The sequence below is a fragment of the Polypterus senegalus genome, chromosome 4 (genome assembly GCF_016835505.1).
Source record: "Polypterus senegalus isolate Bchr_013 chromosome 4, ASM1683550v1, whole genome shotgun sequence".
In the NCBI taxonomy this organism is placed as follows: Eukaryota; Metazoa; Chordata; class Cladistia; order Polypteriformes; family Polypteridae; genus Polypterus; species Polypterus senegalus.
In genome coordinates this window covers 214,626,939-214,644,144 of record NC_053157.1, presented here as the reverse complement: position 1 = coordinate 214,644,144, position 17,206 = coordinate 214,626,939, and the positions used below count along the sequence as shown (strand labels likewise).

The window sequence follows — 17,206 nt, the reverse complement described above, 5'->3', positions numbered from 1 at the left end:
TTTGGGATGAGGCAAAAACATCTTGGGAGTGGAAGGTTCTGTACATCGTAACAGTTTATAAGAACTCATGTAACACTTTTTTGATCGGTATGTGCAGGCATACATGAACATCATTTTAAAATTGTTGTATCCCAGGTTATGCAAGTGGAGACCAATGCTATACCCAAATAATATGTCTTTTATATTAGCTGGGATTGCCTCACATTTCCATAGTGTATTAATGCATTCTGGCAAAACGAGATATTTGGCCTCTAGTACATTTGCATCTGTGATGATTTTATCCTTTAAGTGTAATAACTGGTATAGATCACGCCTTCCAGTTTCAAAGCATCTTTGCTGCAGTTACAGGAGAATTTTGAAAATATTTAAAAAAAGAATTATAAGTTAACCTTTCTCTGAATGTAGTATTTATTAAGCCAGTATAATGTAAATGAATATTTCAATAAACCATAAGAGGTGGTTTATTTTATTTTTTTATTTAAAGGGTCCTTATTATAAAATTTTAAAGCCCAGCTTGTTGTACTACAGTTTTCTACTTTTAGTTAATTGAGGTTACTTAGCGTGGGAAGGTGCTAGCTATTGGTATTCCAAGTCACACAGTTGCCAGTTCTATGATTAACCTGTGGCTGTAATTGGGGAATTAATTCATGACTAGACGTGCTTTTACATTCCCACAAGTTGGCTAGTTTTCTGAAGTAGATATTCAGAAGGTGACACTTGGCCCTAATTATGTCGGTTTTAGACCTGTTTTTTCGCTAATGTATTTGTTTGGTGTAGAGGAAAGAGACTTTTAGCATTCTCTGCTTGCTTTGGAAATTAGTTGTGAGTGGACTGAGGTAACATTAAACAATGTCAATTTTTTTGCAAATTTTATGATTTTGTTCTGCTACCACCCAACACACAAATATCATTTACATGCATCCAGACTTGTCAACTGCTACTTTTGAAATATATAAAAATTATGTTTGATTTATGCAGAAGAATCTCTTTGCTTTCCCTTGCTTTTTCTTGCACCTGTGAAAGGTTTGCATGTTAAGCACTTTAAGCACACATTAGCATTGTGTGACATCGGCAATTACTTTTAAAAAAAAATTAAATATATTTTTGGCATCTTTCTAGTTTCCAGTTCTAGGAAAATATAGAAAAAAGTTAGTCAGTCAGTCTCCAACCTGCTATATCATAGCACAGGGTCACAGGGGGTCTTGCTGGTGCCAATCCCAGCCAGCACAGAGCGCAAGGCAGGAACAAACCCCGGTCAGGGTGCCAGCCCACCACAGCACACTCATACACACACCCACCAAACACAATTTAGAATCACCAATGCATCTTACTTGTATGTTTTTGAGCTCACCAAGTGTATAAAAACACATTTTACTTTGTATACTCTTGTGGTCTGATTTTAATTTGTCTCGCCCTTACAAAGAAATGAAGTGTTTTGATTGGACTAAGCAAATGATTGTTCATATAACTCTTGACATATGGTCCTTTGAACCAGATATTTAATGCAGCAACTGAGCAGTGTAATATGCTTTTCCCCCTTTATAAGTAATTTGTGTGATCTTTGTCTAAATTTCTCTGTACCTTTCTGCAAAGAAAAACATTAACTTTTAGCTTTTCTATTAAAAAAAAAAAATAAAATCAATCCATCCATTTTATGAATCTGTTTAGACCAGTACAGAGTTTTTGGGAAGCAAAGTGCTTTACAGCAACATGTCAAACAAACCAGGAACTGAATTCTGATGGGACTTTACTCCATTGCTAAAAGCGCTCACTCACATTTACCATGTTAAGGGGTTAAATTGGCATAAAAGACTCTGTAAGAGGACGTAAGGAGTCTGGATTTCACAAATTTTTTTCTCATTCAACCTCCGAAGCTTCCCTCTTCATCCTGTCTAATTGCTTCCTTTGGTAATGTGATAATATTAAGTACACCAGTAAATCCTGTTGCATTAATGCTTTAAATTGAATTTCATCTGGTGAATTTTGGGTACGTTATAAACAAATTTATTTTTTCTGTGCGTCACTCTCTCTGTCACTCTCTGTAGTCATTACAAACTAGAAAGACACTTGTCAAAGGTATATGGTCAATGTTAGATGGCTGTGGAATCTAAACCTTCAGCCACAAATCTTGTGAGCTGTTTCTAACAATCTATTTTTTTCCTTCCATTACCATATTTTGTTGTTTAACAGTTTGCATTAAAATCAAGTGATGCTTGGTGAATCCTGCAGCATTATAGAGAACTTAAGAATGTTCTGTGTCTAGGATCTCCTAGCTAGTGATGTCAAAACAGCCTTTTCCAAGCTCCTTGGAAAATGTTTTTGAACTACTTCCTTTGACGACCCTGGATGCTTTGTCTCTGGCTCAGGTGGTAGTAGGCCGTCTAACTGTATTGTTTTCTAGGGGGTCTTGGCATTAATGCTTGGTTATTTTTTTTTTTTTTTCAGTAAAGATTTTAGAAGGCTTCAGTGCTTATCATTTTTGAGTGCGATGCGAGGCAGAATTGGTGACATTATTCTTTCTACTGAGTATTGTGCTTTGATAGTAGACCTGTCTCTGTGTGAGATGTGTAAAGGTAATTCTCGACTATATGAGGTAATTCATTCCAAATTTTCACTTGGAATTTGTAAAGTAGGAAGTTTTTTCCCACAGAAATGTTATACAAATGATGACTTTGGTTCCAGCCAAAAAAGATTTCATCCTAACTTTTTTCCAAATAAACAAAGGAAACTCAGAATTAATATTTCAGCAAAACTAAACATACATGTAAAAAAAAAGTTTAATGGCTTTTTCATTGTGTTCAAAAACCTCTTCGAGTCCTTTGACCGTAAAGTTGGAAGTGGGAGTTTTGAGCAACTCTTTATTAGTAAGGTGATCATTGTGTGCTTCAAGCAGATCTGTTTTGTTACATGTAGAAGCTTCAAGTCTGCAGCAGTGTGGACAGTTTCTTCAGTTTCATGCCATATGATATCCTCAGGTTCTTCAAAACCCCTCAAAATCAGCAAATAAGCTGGGACGATGTTTTCTCTCAATGCCGCTCATAATTTTCACCAAAGTTCTGTTCCGAGAATGTTTCATTATGATGAACATTAACAATTTTTCTTAAATTCTTTAAGAATAGGACCTCCTTCTGTATCCGAGGTTTTAAAGAGATTTTCAAACGTTTCACACAAATAATGTGCTTTAAAAATTGCAAGAACACCTTGGTCCATAGGAGTAAAGTTGTACTTAATTGTAACATTTGGATGGTAGTTTTGCCAGGCAGGTGGGTGCCCGGGTGCATTATCCAAAGTTAAAAGGACATGGAAGGGAATTATTTTGCTTTTCCAATATTGTTTTACCTTGGGAATGAAATGATGAGAAAACCATTCTTCAAAAACTGAGGCAGTGACCCAAGCCTTTTTATTGAATTTCAATACGATTTCCAAAAGTTTTCTTTAGTGCTCATGGATTTTCTGACCTATAAACGAGCAGTGGCTTAAGTGTGCAGTCTACACTTGAGTTGCCACTAAGCATTACAGTTAGGTGATCTTTTGTTGCTTTAAATCCAGACATCAACAATAGAGCTGCTTGATAGCATTTTTTTTCCCAAAATAATCTCATCTCATTCAAATTGAAGATTTGAGAGGGCATGTCATTTTCTTCTTTGATAATCTGTTCTAATTTTTGTGGAAAATATTTTGCTGCTTCGTTACTTATACTGGCGGCTTCACCTTGTAACGTAATATTACTCCACCTTGCTCCCTTCTTATTGTGCTCAAACCATCCACTGCTTGAGCTTTTTTTGACCTTGAGCATCACAAAAACGGACAATGCTTTTGTTTAAATCGTGGCATAGATAACAAGTATGTTTAACCTTTGCATCTAATCGCTAACCCATGGTGTTAAAATCTTCTGCATTTGGGGAATTATGCTATCCTCTTTTGTTTGTAGCTACATAGATTGCATGGAGTATGCATTCTTAACTCCAGTCAAATATTTGTCTTTCTCGTTCAAAATTGCACAGATGGTTGAAGAACTCAGAGTATCTATCACAAATGTTTTTAACAGCATTTCTGGCTTGGTGTTGCCTTATAATTTAATACTTTTGCTCCAAAGTTATGGCTCTTCTTTGTTTCTTGTTTGAAGTCTTGTTAAGTGTATCTTTGTGTCTTTTTGGCATCTTGAAAAAAGGTGTCAAAAATTAAAAAGAAAAGACAAGCGAACATCAAAGGAAGGCAGTTAAAATAGCTTTTAACGTTCACTTCTGATAATGAAATAGCATGCAGCAATTTGAACCTGAAGCAAGTGCGGATGTGGTCAACCATGTTAGGGTTGCGGGGTGAGGGAGCGGTTTGAGTTGTCCTCTCTCACCAATGTAATTTAGCCTTTAACTCGACCTAAAGACATTTCCACTCATTTAGTATTTTTGTGCCACATGTGTTGAACTATGTGCAAATTTTCTTAAAAATTATGATAAATTAGACTTTTACTTTTGTCACAAAAAATTCTCAAAGATATAAACTCATTTATCAGGAGCTCTGAAAGCAAGAACTACCTGTACATTGGCTGCCGCAGTGCTGAATTCCTAATTGACTTGATTCAATTTTATTTTATTTTTATTTTGTTGTCACAAATAACTTTCTTTTCAATGTTTTTCTGCATTATGCTAAGTTTTAATTCTTCAATTCACTTACAGGATTAATTCTTGTCCCAATAACTGTTCGGATCAAGGGTTGTGTTTACTGAATGACACGACCAAAGAGGTGTTCTGTCAATGTAAAGAAAATTGGAAAGGAGAAGCCTGTGACATCCCTTACTGCATTGAGGACTGTGGCACCCCAGACCGAGGCATATGTGCCAACATTAGCAAACGCTGCCTTTGCAATAGTGGATGGCAAGGTAAGAGACTGAAGATCTTGAATAATGCAAATATGTTTTACTAGTTTTTGCTTTTGTTTCATCCTGAACTAAGCAGTTTATTGCTATTTCATGGAGCACTTAACAAGAAATCCTACAATCTTTGCAGACCTGCTTAATCTATTCAATTCAGCATCAGTGGGGCTGAAGTCGATAAAACTACATAAGGCAGAAAACAACGTCATTCTATCTCAGGGTGAAGCAGTTCTGTGTTACCTCAAAATTCATTGTATTATGACTGCCTCAGAAATGCCTTTGTTTTTGAATTGTTGTGTAATCATATTAGAAAAAAGTAAGAAAACCGTACAGCTTCTGTTTTGTTCAAAAATCCAAAAGGATTCTTTTCCTCCGGTATTATCATCATTTAGAACTCATGCTGCCGTAGCACATTCTTACATAATATTAGCATGGATAGCTTAATTTTGAATTCCTGAATAGCTGCCATTTATGGAGATTAGGATTTTTGTGAAGCATTTTGATACAGAGGAAGTAGCCATTTCATCAGTGTTTTCAGAGTGAGTTTGCTTTGTTAGTGGCTTAGCTTATTAAGAAAAAAAAATCTTGAAAGTGTCCATAGTGGAATTAAGTTCATCACCATCATTTCTCATTTTGCAGATTTTCATTAGATCTCCAGTTTTACCTATAAAGTTTAAATAACCACATTCTTCCTCATGAACATTACATAATTTGCAAAGCATTTACACTCCTAATGTGTGTGTCTTTGAATTAATATCATTTACATTACAGTTTTAAATGATGTTGAGAAGTACTTCTGGAGAGCCAGATTCAACAGTCTGACCTACATTGAGGTGCCACTTTAATATGATAAAATCCATTTGTCCATGTGCATATTTATATTCATTTGATATAGCAGATTACATGGTTACAGTGCCGTTATTAGAGCAGCTGTTGTATCTAGTTTTAGGTAGCTTTGTAGTCTTCATGAGTTAGGGATTACAGCTTTTTTTATATATATATATATATATATATATATATATATATATATATATATATATACATACACAGTTTTCTGCCTGATGGGATCTATCTTTCTGTTCCTACTGCTTTCCTTCACTGTCATCCAGCAAAGGCTATTCTTTTTAAGCAGATTTACCATAAAATTTAGTAATGGACCCTTGGTGGAGATCAGCATTTTTTTTTTTTTTTTAAATCCTTTATCCTCGGAAGTACTACTTTTTAAAGCTCTGTTTGTACTTTCAAGTGGTGTGTGTCACTGGATCATTTGACCTCAGCACTAACAGAATGTGACTGGTCCAGAGTTAAATGGCTGGCAGTCAACATTGTGATCTAGGTTAGTATAGACTTAAAATTTGTTATTTTGACCCAAAATGTGATATGTTTTCAACATAGCTTAAAGATTCATTATTCACTCCATATCCTCTTTAATAAAACCCCTGTGTGAATCCAAGTGTCCGTGTGTGTGTCTTCTGGTGAAGACCGCATGTGCGTGCCGCGCCGCACATTGTACCGTGCCCTGCCCATGCGCTCGGCACGGGACGCACACACACTGGTAGCTGGGCGCGCAGTTAATGGCCTATCCGCCGCCGCCGCGCACGATGAGCAAATAAAGTACACACACTGGAAGCTGGGCACACAGTGAATGGCCGCGCCTGATAAGATATAAAGGACACCATTGCTGGGGAGAGTGCTACTTGCTGGGGAACTGCACAGTACTTGCTGGGGAGACGCCACAGGCACGATTATAAGCAGCAAGCCACACATTACATCAGTTGCTGGGGACACTCTGCTGATTGCCCATTGTTGTGACAGAAAATTAAAGTCATATTAGGGACATCAAAGCCAGTATTACTGTCAGAGAAAATTTACAGGGATTTTATGGAAATACAAACCAGTATTATTGCGAGAGAAAATTAAAGACATATTAAAGGATGCATATTACAGCCACATACAAGCCAGTATTACTGTCGGAAAAAAAATTATATGACGTATCTACTAACAACATGCCACCCAAAAAAAGGACCCGTCAAGTAGGACAAAAGACACAGACAATCAAATCCTATATAAGCAACATCCCCTGGAAGAACGGTCAGCTCAACAAGTAAACATCAACAAAAGAAACGCTGAAAGACAAAGAAAAATACGAGCAAATAGATCGATTGAAGAAAAAGAAAATGACTGTCAGAAAAACGCTAAAAGAGAAAGACTCAGAAGAGCAAACCTTAGAAAAGGTTGGCGTTTACTTGCCAGAACCAGTATTCAGCCATGGTCAGTTTTATGTTGCATTATCAAGAGTTAGAAGTTTTCCAGATGTTGTTGTCAAGGTTGTAGAGATTCCTGGACAAGGCAAACTGTTGTCAAACTCAGACAGAATATTTACAAGAAATGTTGTCTATAATGAAATTGTACAGAAAGATTTCATGAGGTAAAAAAATTTAAAATTTTACCTAAATATCTTCTTCAGATATTGTGTCTTAGATTGTTATAAAGTTTTACACTAAGGCAATATTAATTATACTTACTGTATTGTCATGTATGTTTCTATTTTATTTTTTATTATTATTTTACTTTAGGCTTCTTGAAAAAATATTTTTGACAAAAAAAAAATTAAGACAAGAAACAGAATGAGGTCAAGATCCTTGCCATTTAATATAGACTGTTCCTACTAATGTTTATGCACTACTGTTCTAGTTATTGTAACGGGCTTAATGTCTAGTCAAGATTATAATATAAGATATATTTCCATTGCAACCAGGTGAAATGGTTCAGTGGCAAAGCTTTTTAATTGGTTAGACAATATAAAACACTGAATGGCATTAAACTTCCTGCTGTTAAATAAGTCAAAAACCTCATTTATTCTATTTGGTCAGCACACTAGCTAGCACATTGGATCCACTTGTCCAGTATTTAAAGCCATGTGCTAATGGTCATGGTTTGATTTTGGATTCAGATTTTAAATTTGACAAACAGATCAATTCTGTGGTTAAAAGCAGCTTTTTCTACCTTAGGGTGATTAAACTGTACAACAATTTCTTTTGAAAAATCTTGCTTCCTGAAAAGTTTTTGCTAATTATGACAGGTGCCTACTGGGTATGCACAAATATACTGTAGTTTTGGTTTTACTGCATCATGTAGAACTTCTCTGAGACACAGACATTTATATGTTTACTGACAATAATGTATTTAGTCACGTTTATGTTTCACATAAGCTATTAAATTCAACAGAATTAAAAATGTTTTGCTTCTGATTTTCCTTTGTATTCAATGTCTGGTACATCAAATTGCAGTGTCCACCAGTAGTTAGCAAGCATTGACGGATTCCAGTGTCCTGGTATTTTTCTCCATCGTAGCAATGTCCTAGTGAAACCTTTCACAGTGTTGATCACTGACAGCACCGAGATTTGTGGGGAAGAAGTCCAAGTGTGAGTGAAGGAAATGAATCTTGAATGACATGTTCCACTTCGTTGTCTTGTATGCTTTGAGAAGTTTGTCTACCAGCTGAATGTAGTTTGGGGCTCTGTAATTCCCCAGAAAATTGTCAATGTCTTTGAAGGCTTTCCAGGCAATTTTTTCTGAGCCAACTAACAGATCTTCAAACTGCTTGTCACTCATAACATGTCTGATCTGGGGGCCAACAAAAATGCCCTCTTTGATCTTGGTGTGAGTTATTCTTGGGAACATCTGTCTTGAAGGGCGGAGTGGTGGCTCTGAGGTTAAGGATCTGCACTGATATCCTGAAGGTTGCCAGGTTCGAATCCCCATCACTACCAAAAGAGATCCTACTCTACTGGGCCCTTGAGCAAGGCCCTTAACCTTCAATTGCTCCAGGGGTGCTGTACAATGGCTGACTCTGTGCTCTGACCCCAAGGGGTATGCGAAAACTAACAAATTCCTAATACAAGAAATTGTATAAGGCGAAATAAAAAAAAAAAAAAACGAAAACCTTTGTCTTCCTTGTTCAGTGCTTTCACGAAATTCTTCATGAGTCCCAGTTTTATTTGAAGAGGAGGTAAAATATCTTTGCCAGGTCAACAAGCGATTCATGTGCCACATTTTTCTATCCTACAACTAACTTTTTACGGAGTGACCAGTTCTGTCGATAATAGTGCGACTCTTCTGCACGGTTGTCCCATTCACAGAAGAGACAACGGTACTTTGTATAGCCGAGCTGCAGTCCTAGTAACAGAGCAACGACTTCAAGATCTCCACAGATATTCCATTTGTATCTGCTATACTGGACATGCTTCAGCAACAGTTCCATATTCTCATAAGTTTCTTTCATGTGTGCTGCATTGCCAACAGGTACTGAAAAATAAACGTTGCCATTGTGTAGCAGAACAGCTTTCAGGCTTAACATTGACGAATCAATGAAGAGACGTCACTCTTCCGGGTTGTGATCACAACCCAAGGCCGATAACAATCCTTCAATGTCACAACAGAAACAGAGACTGTCGACTTGTGAAGAAAATTTGGTGTTACCATGATGTCGGCCTCAAAACACAGAAATTTCCATACCTGTTGACAGCAAACAACATTCCTGCAGTCTCTAACCCAGCAGCTCAGCTTTTGCTTTTGACAGACCCAAGTCTCTGACCAAATCATTCAATTTGGACTGTGTTATCAAATGTGGATCGCCTGATGAGCACGGTTCAAAATCCGGGTCATTGTCAATGTCAGTAGCCTGCATTGCAGTTTCTTCATCTGGTTCATCTAAGGTCCAATCCTCTGGTGGTTTTGGAATTGGAAGACTGTCGTCATGTGGCAAGGGTCTCATTGCTGAAGGCAGATTAGGATATTCAATTGACTTCTTGTTTTTGGCAGAGAAACCAGACACATTAGTCAAACAGAAGTAGCAGTTCGTCACACGGTCTTTCTGTTCCTGCCATATCATCGGAACAGGAAATGGCATTGTCTTTCGAGTGCCTCTGACCCAGGCTTCAGACTGACAGCACATGTCACACTACAAATGTGAGGCGCCCATTCCTTGTCTTGATCACCAGTTTTGCAGCCTAAATACAGATAAGCTTTCCTCATAAGAACAGTCATCTAACGTCTCTGAGGGGCAAGTGTATATTTGCCACAGATATAGCAGAATGTATCGTGGCTATACTTTACTGATATTATACATACACACTGACTATCTATATAAACCAAATGAGAAGGATCGGTGTATGAAAGCCACCTTTATAGCATGCTGAGACAGCGTCAAGCTCGTTCAGACCTGCCCAGGATGTCCGCTTCCAACCTGGCCTGATTCCATGCCTGGACATGCCCAGGCTGCATAAACTGTTAAGTCACTTACGGGAGCGAAAATGTTTGGATACAAATATAAGAAAAAACTGAAACGGTGCGTGATGGGTACATTTTGATGTGATATTCGTGATCAGCACCCAAAAATCTATAAGAAACACCCAACAGTGTTCAAGAACCAAAAACTTTTTTGTGCAGTGTTAACAGAGTCAAGTTGTTTTTGTAATTTAATGACCTAAAAAACTCACCATTGTTTTGTCACGTCTTGTCTGGATTATTGTAATACCTTGTATGTTAGGGTATCCTGTAGGACATTGTCTCATTTGGAACTGGTACAGAATGCAGCTGTTAAGAGTTTTGACCAGCAGCAAAAAAAGGGTTCACATTGTTTCAGTTTTGGCCGCTCTTCATTGGCTTCCTATTAGTTATTGGGTGATTTTTAAAATTTTAGTGGTTATGTTTAAAGTCTTGCATGGGTCAGCTTCACCTTACTTATTTGATCTTCTAAATTTATATTCATCAGCCAGGCAGCTGAGGTCTTCAAAACAGCTATTGCTTAATGTCCCACATGCACCATTGAAACTGAGAGGCAATCGTGCTTTTGTGGTGGCCCGTCTTAAACAGTACAATAAGGTCAGCGTCCACGTCATAATTTTAAGCTTTTACTAAAAAGACACTTTTATTCTCTTGCTTTTTAGCTTATACATGTTATTTTTAGCTTATAAGGAGGAGTTTGTCTATGGATGCAAAATTTGCTCTGACACAGGGGACAAAGGGTTATGGTGTGAGGAACCCTATTAGCATGGGCTGATATTAAGAGTGGTGTCACTGCTAGGGCTGCTGGTATTTTTAATATGTACGGTATATGTATATCTTTATAAGTGATTTGGTTCGCAATATAAGTAACAAGTTGGTTAAGTCTGCTACCAACCTAGGTGGATTGGCAGATAATCATATCTTTTACTTTCACTTATTCCTTTGCAGGGTTGTATGTGTTGTCACTCTCTCCCCAGATCACTCAGGCATATTTCTATTGCTAAAACTTTTGCTGTTTTCATATACAATGCTGGATTTGGTTGGGCTAGGATTTGAAGGAGGGTTTTATATCTCCCATTACTTTGTGTCTGCCAAACTGGTGTCACAATTCTGAATGCTGTACTATCAATGGGCTTACCACTGGTCAATGTAGATATCTCCTTTTTCCCCATTTCCCAGGTGCTGACTTCCTCAGAAACCTAGATGGGTGAGGCAGTGTTTTGGAACAAAGACAAACACGGAACAGATTCCCAGGAATTTCCCTAGTTGCTGGAATATATTTGATCAAAGCCAGAAAATAGGCAGATTTACTACAAAAACTCACACTGATATCCACAGTAGGATACACCATTGTTCTGTAACACAACCAGTCCTAATCAGTCACTCTTTTATATAGCTTCCATCACAGAGCAAACTTTTATAAGGTATTTTACAAAGCTAACAATAATGCATTCTAAAATGCATCACCAGTCAATATGTGACACAATTACAAGGAAGTAAAATGTTGTCTCCTCTTTTATAAGACAGACTGACCTTGTCAGAAGAAAATGCACAGGAATCAGCATCAGTACAGTTGATGCAGAGAACCCTTTTTTTTTTTTGCATATTACCTTCCTTTTTGTGTCTGCAAACTCTCAAACCTGAGAAACAATATGCTTATTTATGTAGATTGTCTGCAGCTTTGGTAAACAGCCTCAAAAATATTTTTTTTTCTTATATACTAGGGTAACAAAAAAGTTTATTAAAACTAAGTGGTTGACAAATTTGTTTCAATTTTTTTCCACCTCACCTTAGTGAAGTAAAGTTATTAGCTATCTTATATTGGAGTTGCAGTGATCATTTTCAGCTTTTTTCTTTCTATACCTACCATAGCTGCCTGGTAATCCTGTGATACCAACAGATTATCTCCATAGATTGATTTACCTTTAAATTAAGTACTTAATATTGTTACAGTGAATAATATTTTAATAGTGGTTTTTGTTGGAGGCTATGAGAATTGAACTAATTCAGACCCTCTGAATATAACTGCAGGAGGCTCTAAACATCTTAGCTTTGGAAGAATTTATTACACTTTTTTATCCTCTACACTTCAACATATAAACAAACTGACCACATAAATGCTTGTAGTTATTATCTCAAAACAGGAAGTGGTTGCCTTTGACAGGGATTTGCATTGAAGGACAGCCTCATTTAACACAATGAAATGAAACATTTGACCAATAAGCTTTATAGTCTAAATTTTCTTCTGTTGTTTTGTTGATATCGCTGTGTTCTTATTTAGTATCTACACTATAAGTGCTTTTATGAAATGAGTTCTATGCAATTTGTCATAACTTTGTGTGTCGTCTTTTTTTGTGTTTAAGCTGAAATGAATTGATATACATTTTTTAAGTTTAATTAATTGGCAGTACTTTGTGTTTTTAAAAGTGATGTCAATGAATGTGATGTATGTTGTTTTGAAAGGTCCCGATTGTTCCATTCCCTTGCCCGCTAACCAGTCATTCTGGACCAGAGAGGAATATCCTGTTCAGAGCCTAGCACGAGCCTCACATAAAGCAGTGGTGAACAACAACATCATGTGGGTGATTGGTGGTTATGTGTTCAATTATTCAGACTACAAGATGGTTAAAGCGTGAGTATAATTCTTAAGCTCTGCTTTTGTAGAGGAGTGGTTTCTAATTTCATTTAACCATTTTTAATAATTGATTAATGTTTACTTTTAATGGATTTCATGCAGACAAATCATGTGAAAACAATATAATTAATTATTTTTCTCAATGTAATTAAATGTTTAAAGCCTTATGCAGTTACCAAACTATTTATTTTAAACTAGTTTGATATTTATAAAGCACATCTTTGTTTGATTTTGGATATGTTCTTGAATTGTTTGATTTTTTTTTTTCTTTTCAGTAAAATGCCCTGAATCCTGTGGCAGATTTTCTGAAGTTACTATAATCCAGAATAGTGTAGTAGTGTTCTTTTTAAAACTCGGATGCAAAGGCATGCTTTCTTTTCTCTATACAACAAGCTCCTAGGGCCTACACAAATATACCTCTTTGCTATGAAAAATAATGCTCTTTTCTTTAGTTATGCATCTTCAACAGAGATACAAAACTTTAAGCTGAAATACTTCTTAAGCAATATGCTTTATTGGTCATTCACTACTGTACCATGTAATAAAATGGTTAATTGGTTAAATTAAGCTATCCATTTGAGGACTTTTTTAATAGTAGGTACCAGCAAGTAGGGAACGCATACACCTTGTGGTGAAAGAGCACCAATTAAGAGAGCTGATGAAATTTGTCTAAAGCATGCCCCATTCTTAAAAATATAAAAGTGAGCATCTGACAGTGTGTTTGGCTCACATTTCTGTCTTCTTTTTGTTCAATCCTAAAGTTGGCCATATTATCTAGTTAATAGTGTATTCAACGCTAATATCTGCTGGTTGCCATTGCTGATCTGACAGTCCGCTCACGACTACAGTCTTTTTAATATCTAAATAAACATAGTTTTCTGTAGGTTTTCAAAAAGCTTGATATGAGTTACTTAAATGGTCTTCCTTGCTTAATTAATTCATTGCACAAAGTGCTAGCAACTACCTGTATATACTGCATTATTAGATATAATTCTTTGAGTAATGCACATTGTTACCTGGCTACAAACCTGTGCAGCCATTTCACTGCTGACCTTTTAAGATTTTATAGGTTTGTTTAGTCTTCACTAAATGTCACTTAAGCACAGATGTGTAAGACTTAATATCTTTATACTGTGCTAAATTAATCACATTTGCGTGACAGGAGGTTTGCCTATTAATCTGTTTAGGGTTTTAGCTAAAGGAAATGTTTTTCAGATGTATTACTTTTTGTAAGCAATTTTAATAGCCTTTCCACTCAATTTCTTTAAATGAAACAATGTAAATAAATTGCAGTAAGTCTCCATTCTTCTTTGTCCTGATGTGATAAAAATGGATAATTTCCCAGGTCTTGCTTTATACAACTGCTATTTATTGTGCACTATGCTCCTTACTCAGGTATGATCTTGTTTCTGAAGAGTGGCTGCCTCTAAATCAGTCTGTAGACTCTGTGATTGGCAGATATGGACACTCTTTAGCATTATTCAAGGTATGAAACATAAATTTAAAATATGGCTTCTTACAAAACTGGGTAAAACTTAACACTTCTCTTCATGACCTTACTGTCATATACTGTATGATTTCATTGCTTATTATTGAAACAGTTAACATGCTGATCCAAGCAAGAGTGCATTAAAATCCGTCAAGGAGCAATTATTAGTTTAAAGTTAATGCCATAATGTGGTGTTTCTCCTTTGTTTAGACATCTTTAAGACTTTTCTATTGAAACCATACTACTAAACAACAGTCTGCTTAATAGGCATTATGTTAGTTTATCAGTATTGCTAATGAAAAAGTTGAATTTCTGTTATTGATGTTACTTTCTTATGTAACATGACTCTTCTTATGTCCCCTCAGGATAAAATCTATATGTATGGTGGTAAGATTGACTCCACAGGGAATGTGACAAACCAGCTGTGGGTGTTTTATATTCAGAACCAGTCCTGGGTGCTTGTGAACCCAAAGGCTAAGGAGCAGTATGCTGTTGTTGGGCATTCTGCGCACATTATCAGACTACTTGATGACAGTGTGGTCATGCTTGTCATTTTTGGTCACTGTCCACTGTATGGCTATATTAGCAAAGTACAAGAGTATAACCTTGGTGAGTATAAAGGTTAAGTATTGCACTGATGTACAAAAGGTGATGTGTGCATTTACTGTTATAATGTCCGACAGACTAATTTTAAAGACCTTTTTAGCAGCATGTGTTGATTTGACATAATTTGGTCCTATTTTATTTTAGTCTAAAACAGGTCTTTAAACAAATAAAAAAGCATAGTAATTTTTTAATGCCCTTAGCCATTTGTCAGTTGTTTTGCCCCCTTTTTTTAAAATTTTTTATTAATTTTGTTGAAATCATTCCATACAAATCAGTCAATTTTTACAAAAAGTAGGATTGAGAACAAGTCGACCCCCACCCCTGAGAGAGAGAGAGAGAGCAAGGCCAACGCAGTAAAACTTACCTAAATTGATTAGTTTGATAAGCCAATAGAGATGAATGGAGAAGAAAAAGAAATGCAGAAATAATTGATTCCTCTGTGCTTTAAGAGCTTATTCTAAAACATTACTGATTAGATCCTGCCATGTTTTGAAAAAAATCTGTACAGATCCTCTGAGTATTTGATTTTTTCCCAATTTCAGATAGTATAAAACATCAGTTTCCCACTTGTTTTGCCCCTTCTGAACAGTAACTATGTGTGAAGTGATTAGAAAATATTTTTACTTAAATAATGTTTTACTTGCTTTGTCAGTAGTCTATGAAAAAGGCTTTTAGAAAAGTAAGAAAAATAATGTTTGCTATCTTTTGTGCTTAGTCTGTAATAGATTAACAATAGAAAACATTTTATACAGGAAACACAACAAAATAGACTCTTGAATACCCGTATTTTTAATTCATTGTGTCTCCGGTCCTGAGCATGTATAGTGAATCTTAATACTGTAGTGCCATCTGCTGTGTATGATGTGTCTTTTCAGGGCTGGGACTCTGAGGTGTACTAAAGCTCTGCTGCAAGCTGTAAAATTGATGCCTCTTGCTTTATTGGTGTTAAATTGTACTGGGGAATTTAGATATTCTTTATTACGGAAACGTATTCGGGCCACGGTGAAGAAAAAAAAATACAGACACAGTGAAGAAAAAAAAGTGCTGTCCATGTCGAGATTAAAGTCGACATTTCCACTTTATTCTCCTAGTTTTATTTTGTCAGTAGAATGTCGCAAACTAAACTTGATCTTTAAAATGAATGTTTAATTTACTAGATATTCTCAAACCCCGTCATAAGTTAATGTAGCACATTAAATGCTTTATATTACCCAGTTGTTAATCTCTACGCACTTCTTAAACTGACTTCCTCTTGCACTGAGGAGGCACGATCGCCGCACATGGACTTCATGATATTCCTCCTCTATGAACATTCAGAATACTAAGATACATACTTGATATTGTTTTCATGATAAAATGCATTAAAGCATGTATTAAACATGGGTGGCGGGGGGCACAGTGGTGTGGCTGTATTGCTGCTCCCTTGCATTAAGGGGTCCGATTGCTGCCTGCGCCTCCTCTTGGTGCAAGAGGAAATGAGTTTAAGAAGCATGTACCGATTAACATTGTTCGGGGAACACTTAACCGTACTTAACACAAAGCATTTAATGTGTTACATAATTTTGACTGGATTTGAGAAAATCTAGAAAATGAAACATTCATTTAAGATGAAGTTTAGTTTGCGACATTCTGCTAAAAAATAAACTACGAGAATAAAGTGGAAATGTTGAGAATAAGGTCAAAATGTCGACTTCAATCTTGATGTAAATGGCGAGAATAAAGTGGAAATGTCGAGAATAAAGTCAACATGTCAACTGTAATCTCGACATTTAGTTTTTTGTTTTCTTCACTGTGTCTGGTTTTTTTTACCATCGCCCTAATACGCTTCCGTACTTTATAGATCTGAGGGTGCTGAATTCAGATCTGTTAACAGAATTGCTCTGTCACACACTGTTTTTAAAACATGTTGGGTTAAAGTGACATTATTTTATAGAAAAGCATCATATATTTTTAAAATTAGACATCAAAAGACTGTAAATTACAAATACAGTTTTATCACTTATAAAAAGTAGTCGCTTGGTATTTTTTACACCTCACTTATCTTTGAAGGTGTCTCATGGTAAAATGTTCAATAGATGTCTGCTAAAACACACTCACTACACTTCCACTCTAATGTCTTTCAATTTGAGCAATGTCCTGGTGGGTATCTCTCCACGTGCTAATCCGTCACTACTCTGAGAAAAAATCCAAATGAGAGTGTAGAAAATAAATTTTTAAAGACGTGTTGTATACTAGTGTTAGACTGAAAGAGAGAAGCTTTTCAACTAGTTTCTCATAGTTTTCCACCTTAGAAACTGTGGCACAGTTTTGTTTG

At 36.2% G+C, this 17,206-nt stretch overlaps 1 protein-coding gene across 2 annotated transcripts in view; it reads left to right on the top strand.

Annotated features, from left to right (window-relative positions):
• Positions 1 to 17,206, top strand: part of atrn (attractin) — a 295,073-nt gene that overhangs the window by 110,061 nt on the left and 167,806 nt on the right. For both annotated transcript variants that reach the window (XM_039751934.1, XM_039751935.1), the window contains exons 5-8: positions 4,677 to 4,879; positions 12,626 to 12,794; positions 14,193 to 14,283; positions 14,652 to 14,895. In XM_039751934.1, coding sequence (XP_039607868.1) covers positions 4,677 to 4,879; positions 12,626 to 12,794; positions 14,193 to 14,283; positions 14,652 to 14,895 — 707 coding nt within the window. The remainder of the gene's footprint in view (positions 1 to 4,676; positions 4,880 to 12,625; positions 12,795 to 14,192; positions 14,284 to 14,651; positions 14,896 to 17,206) is intronic.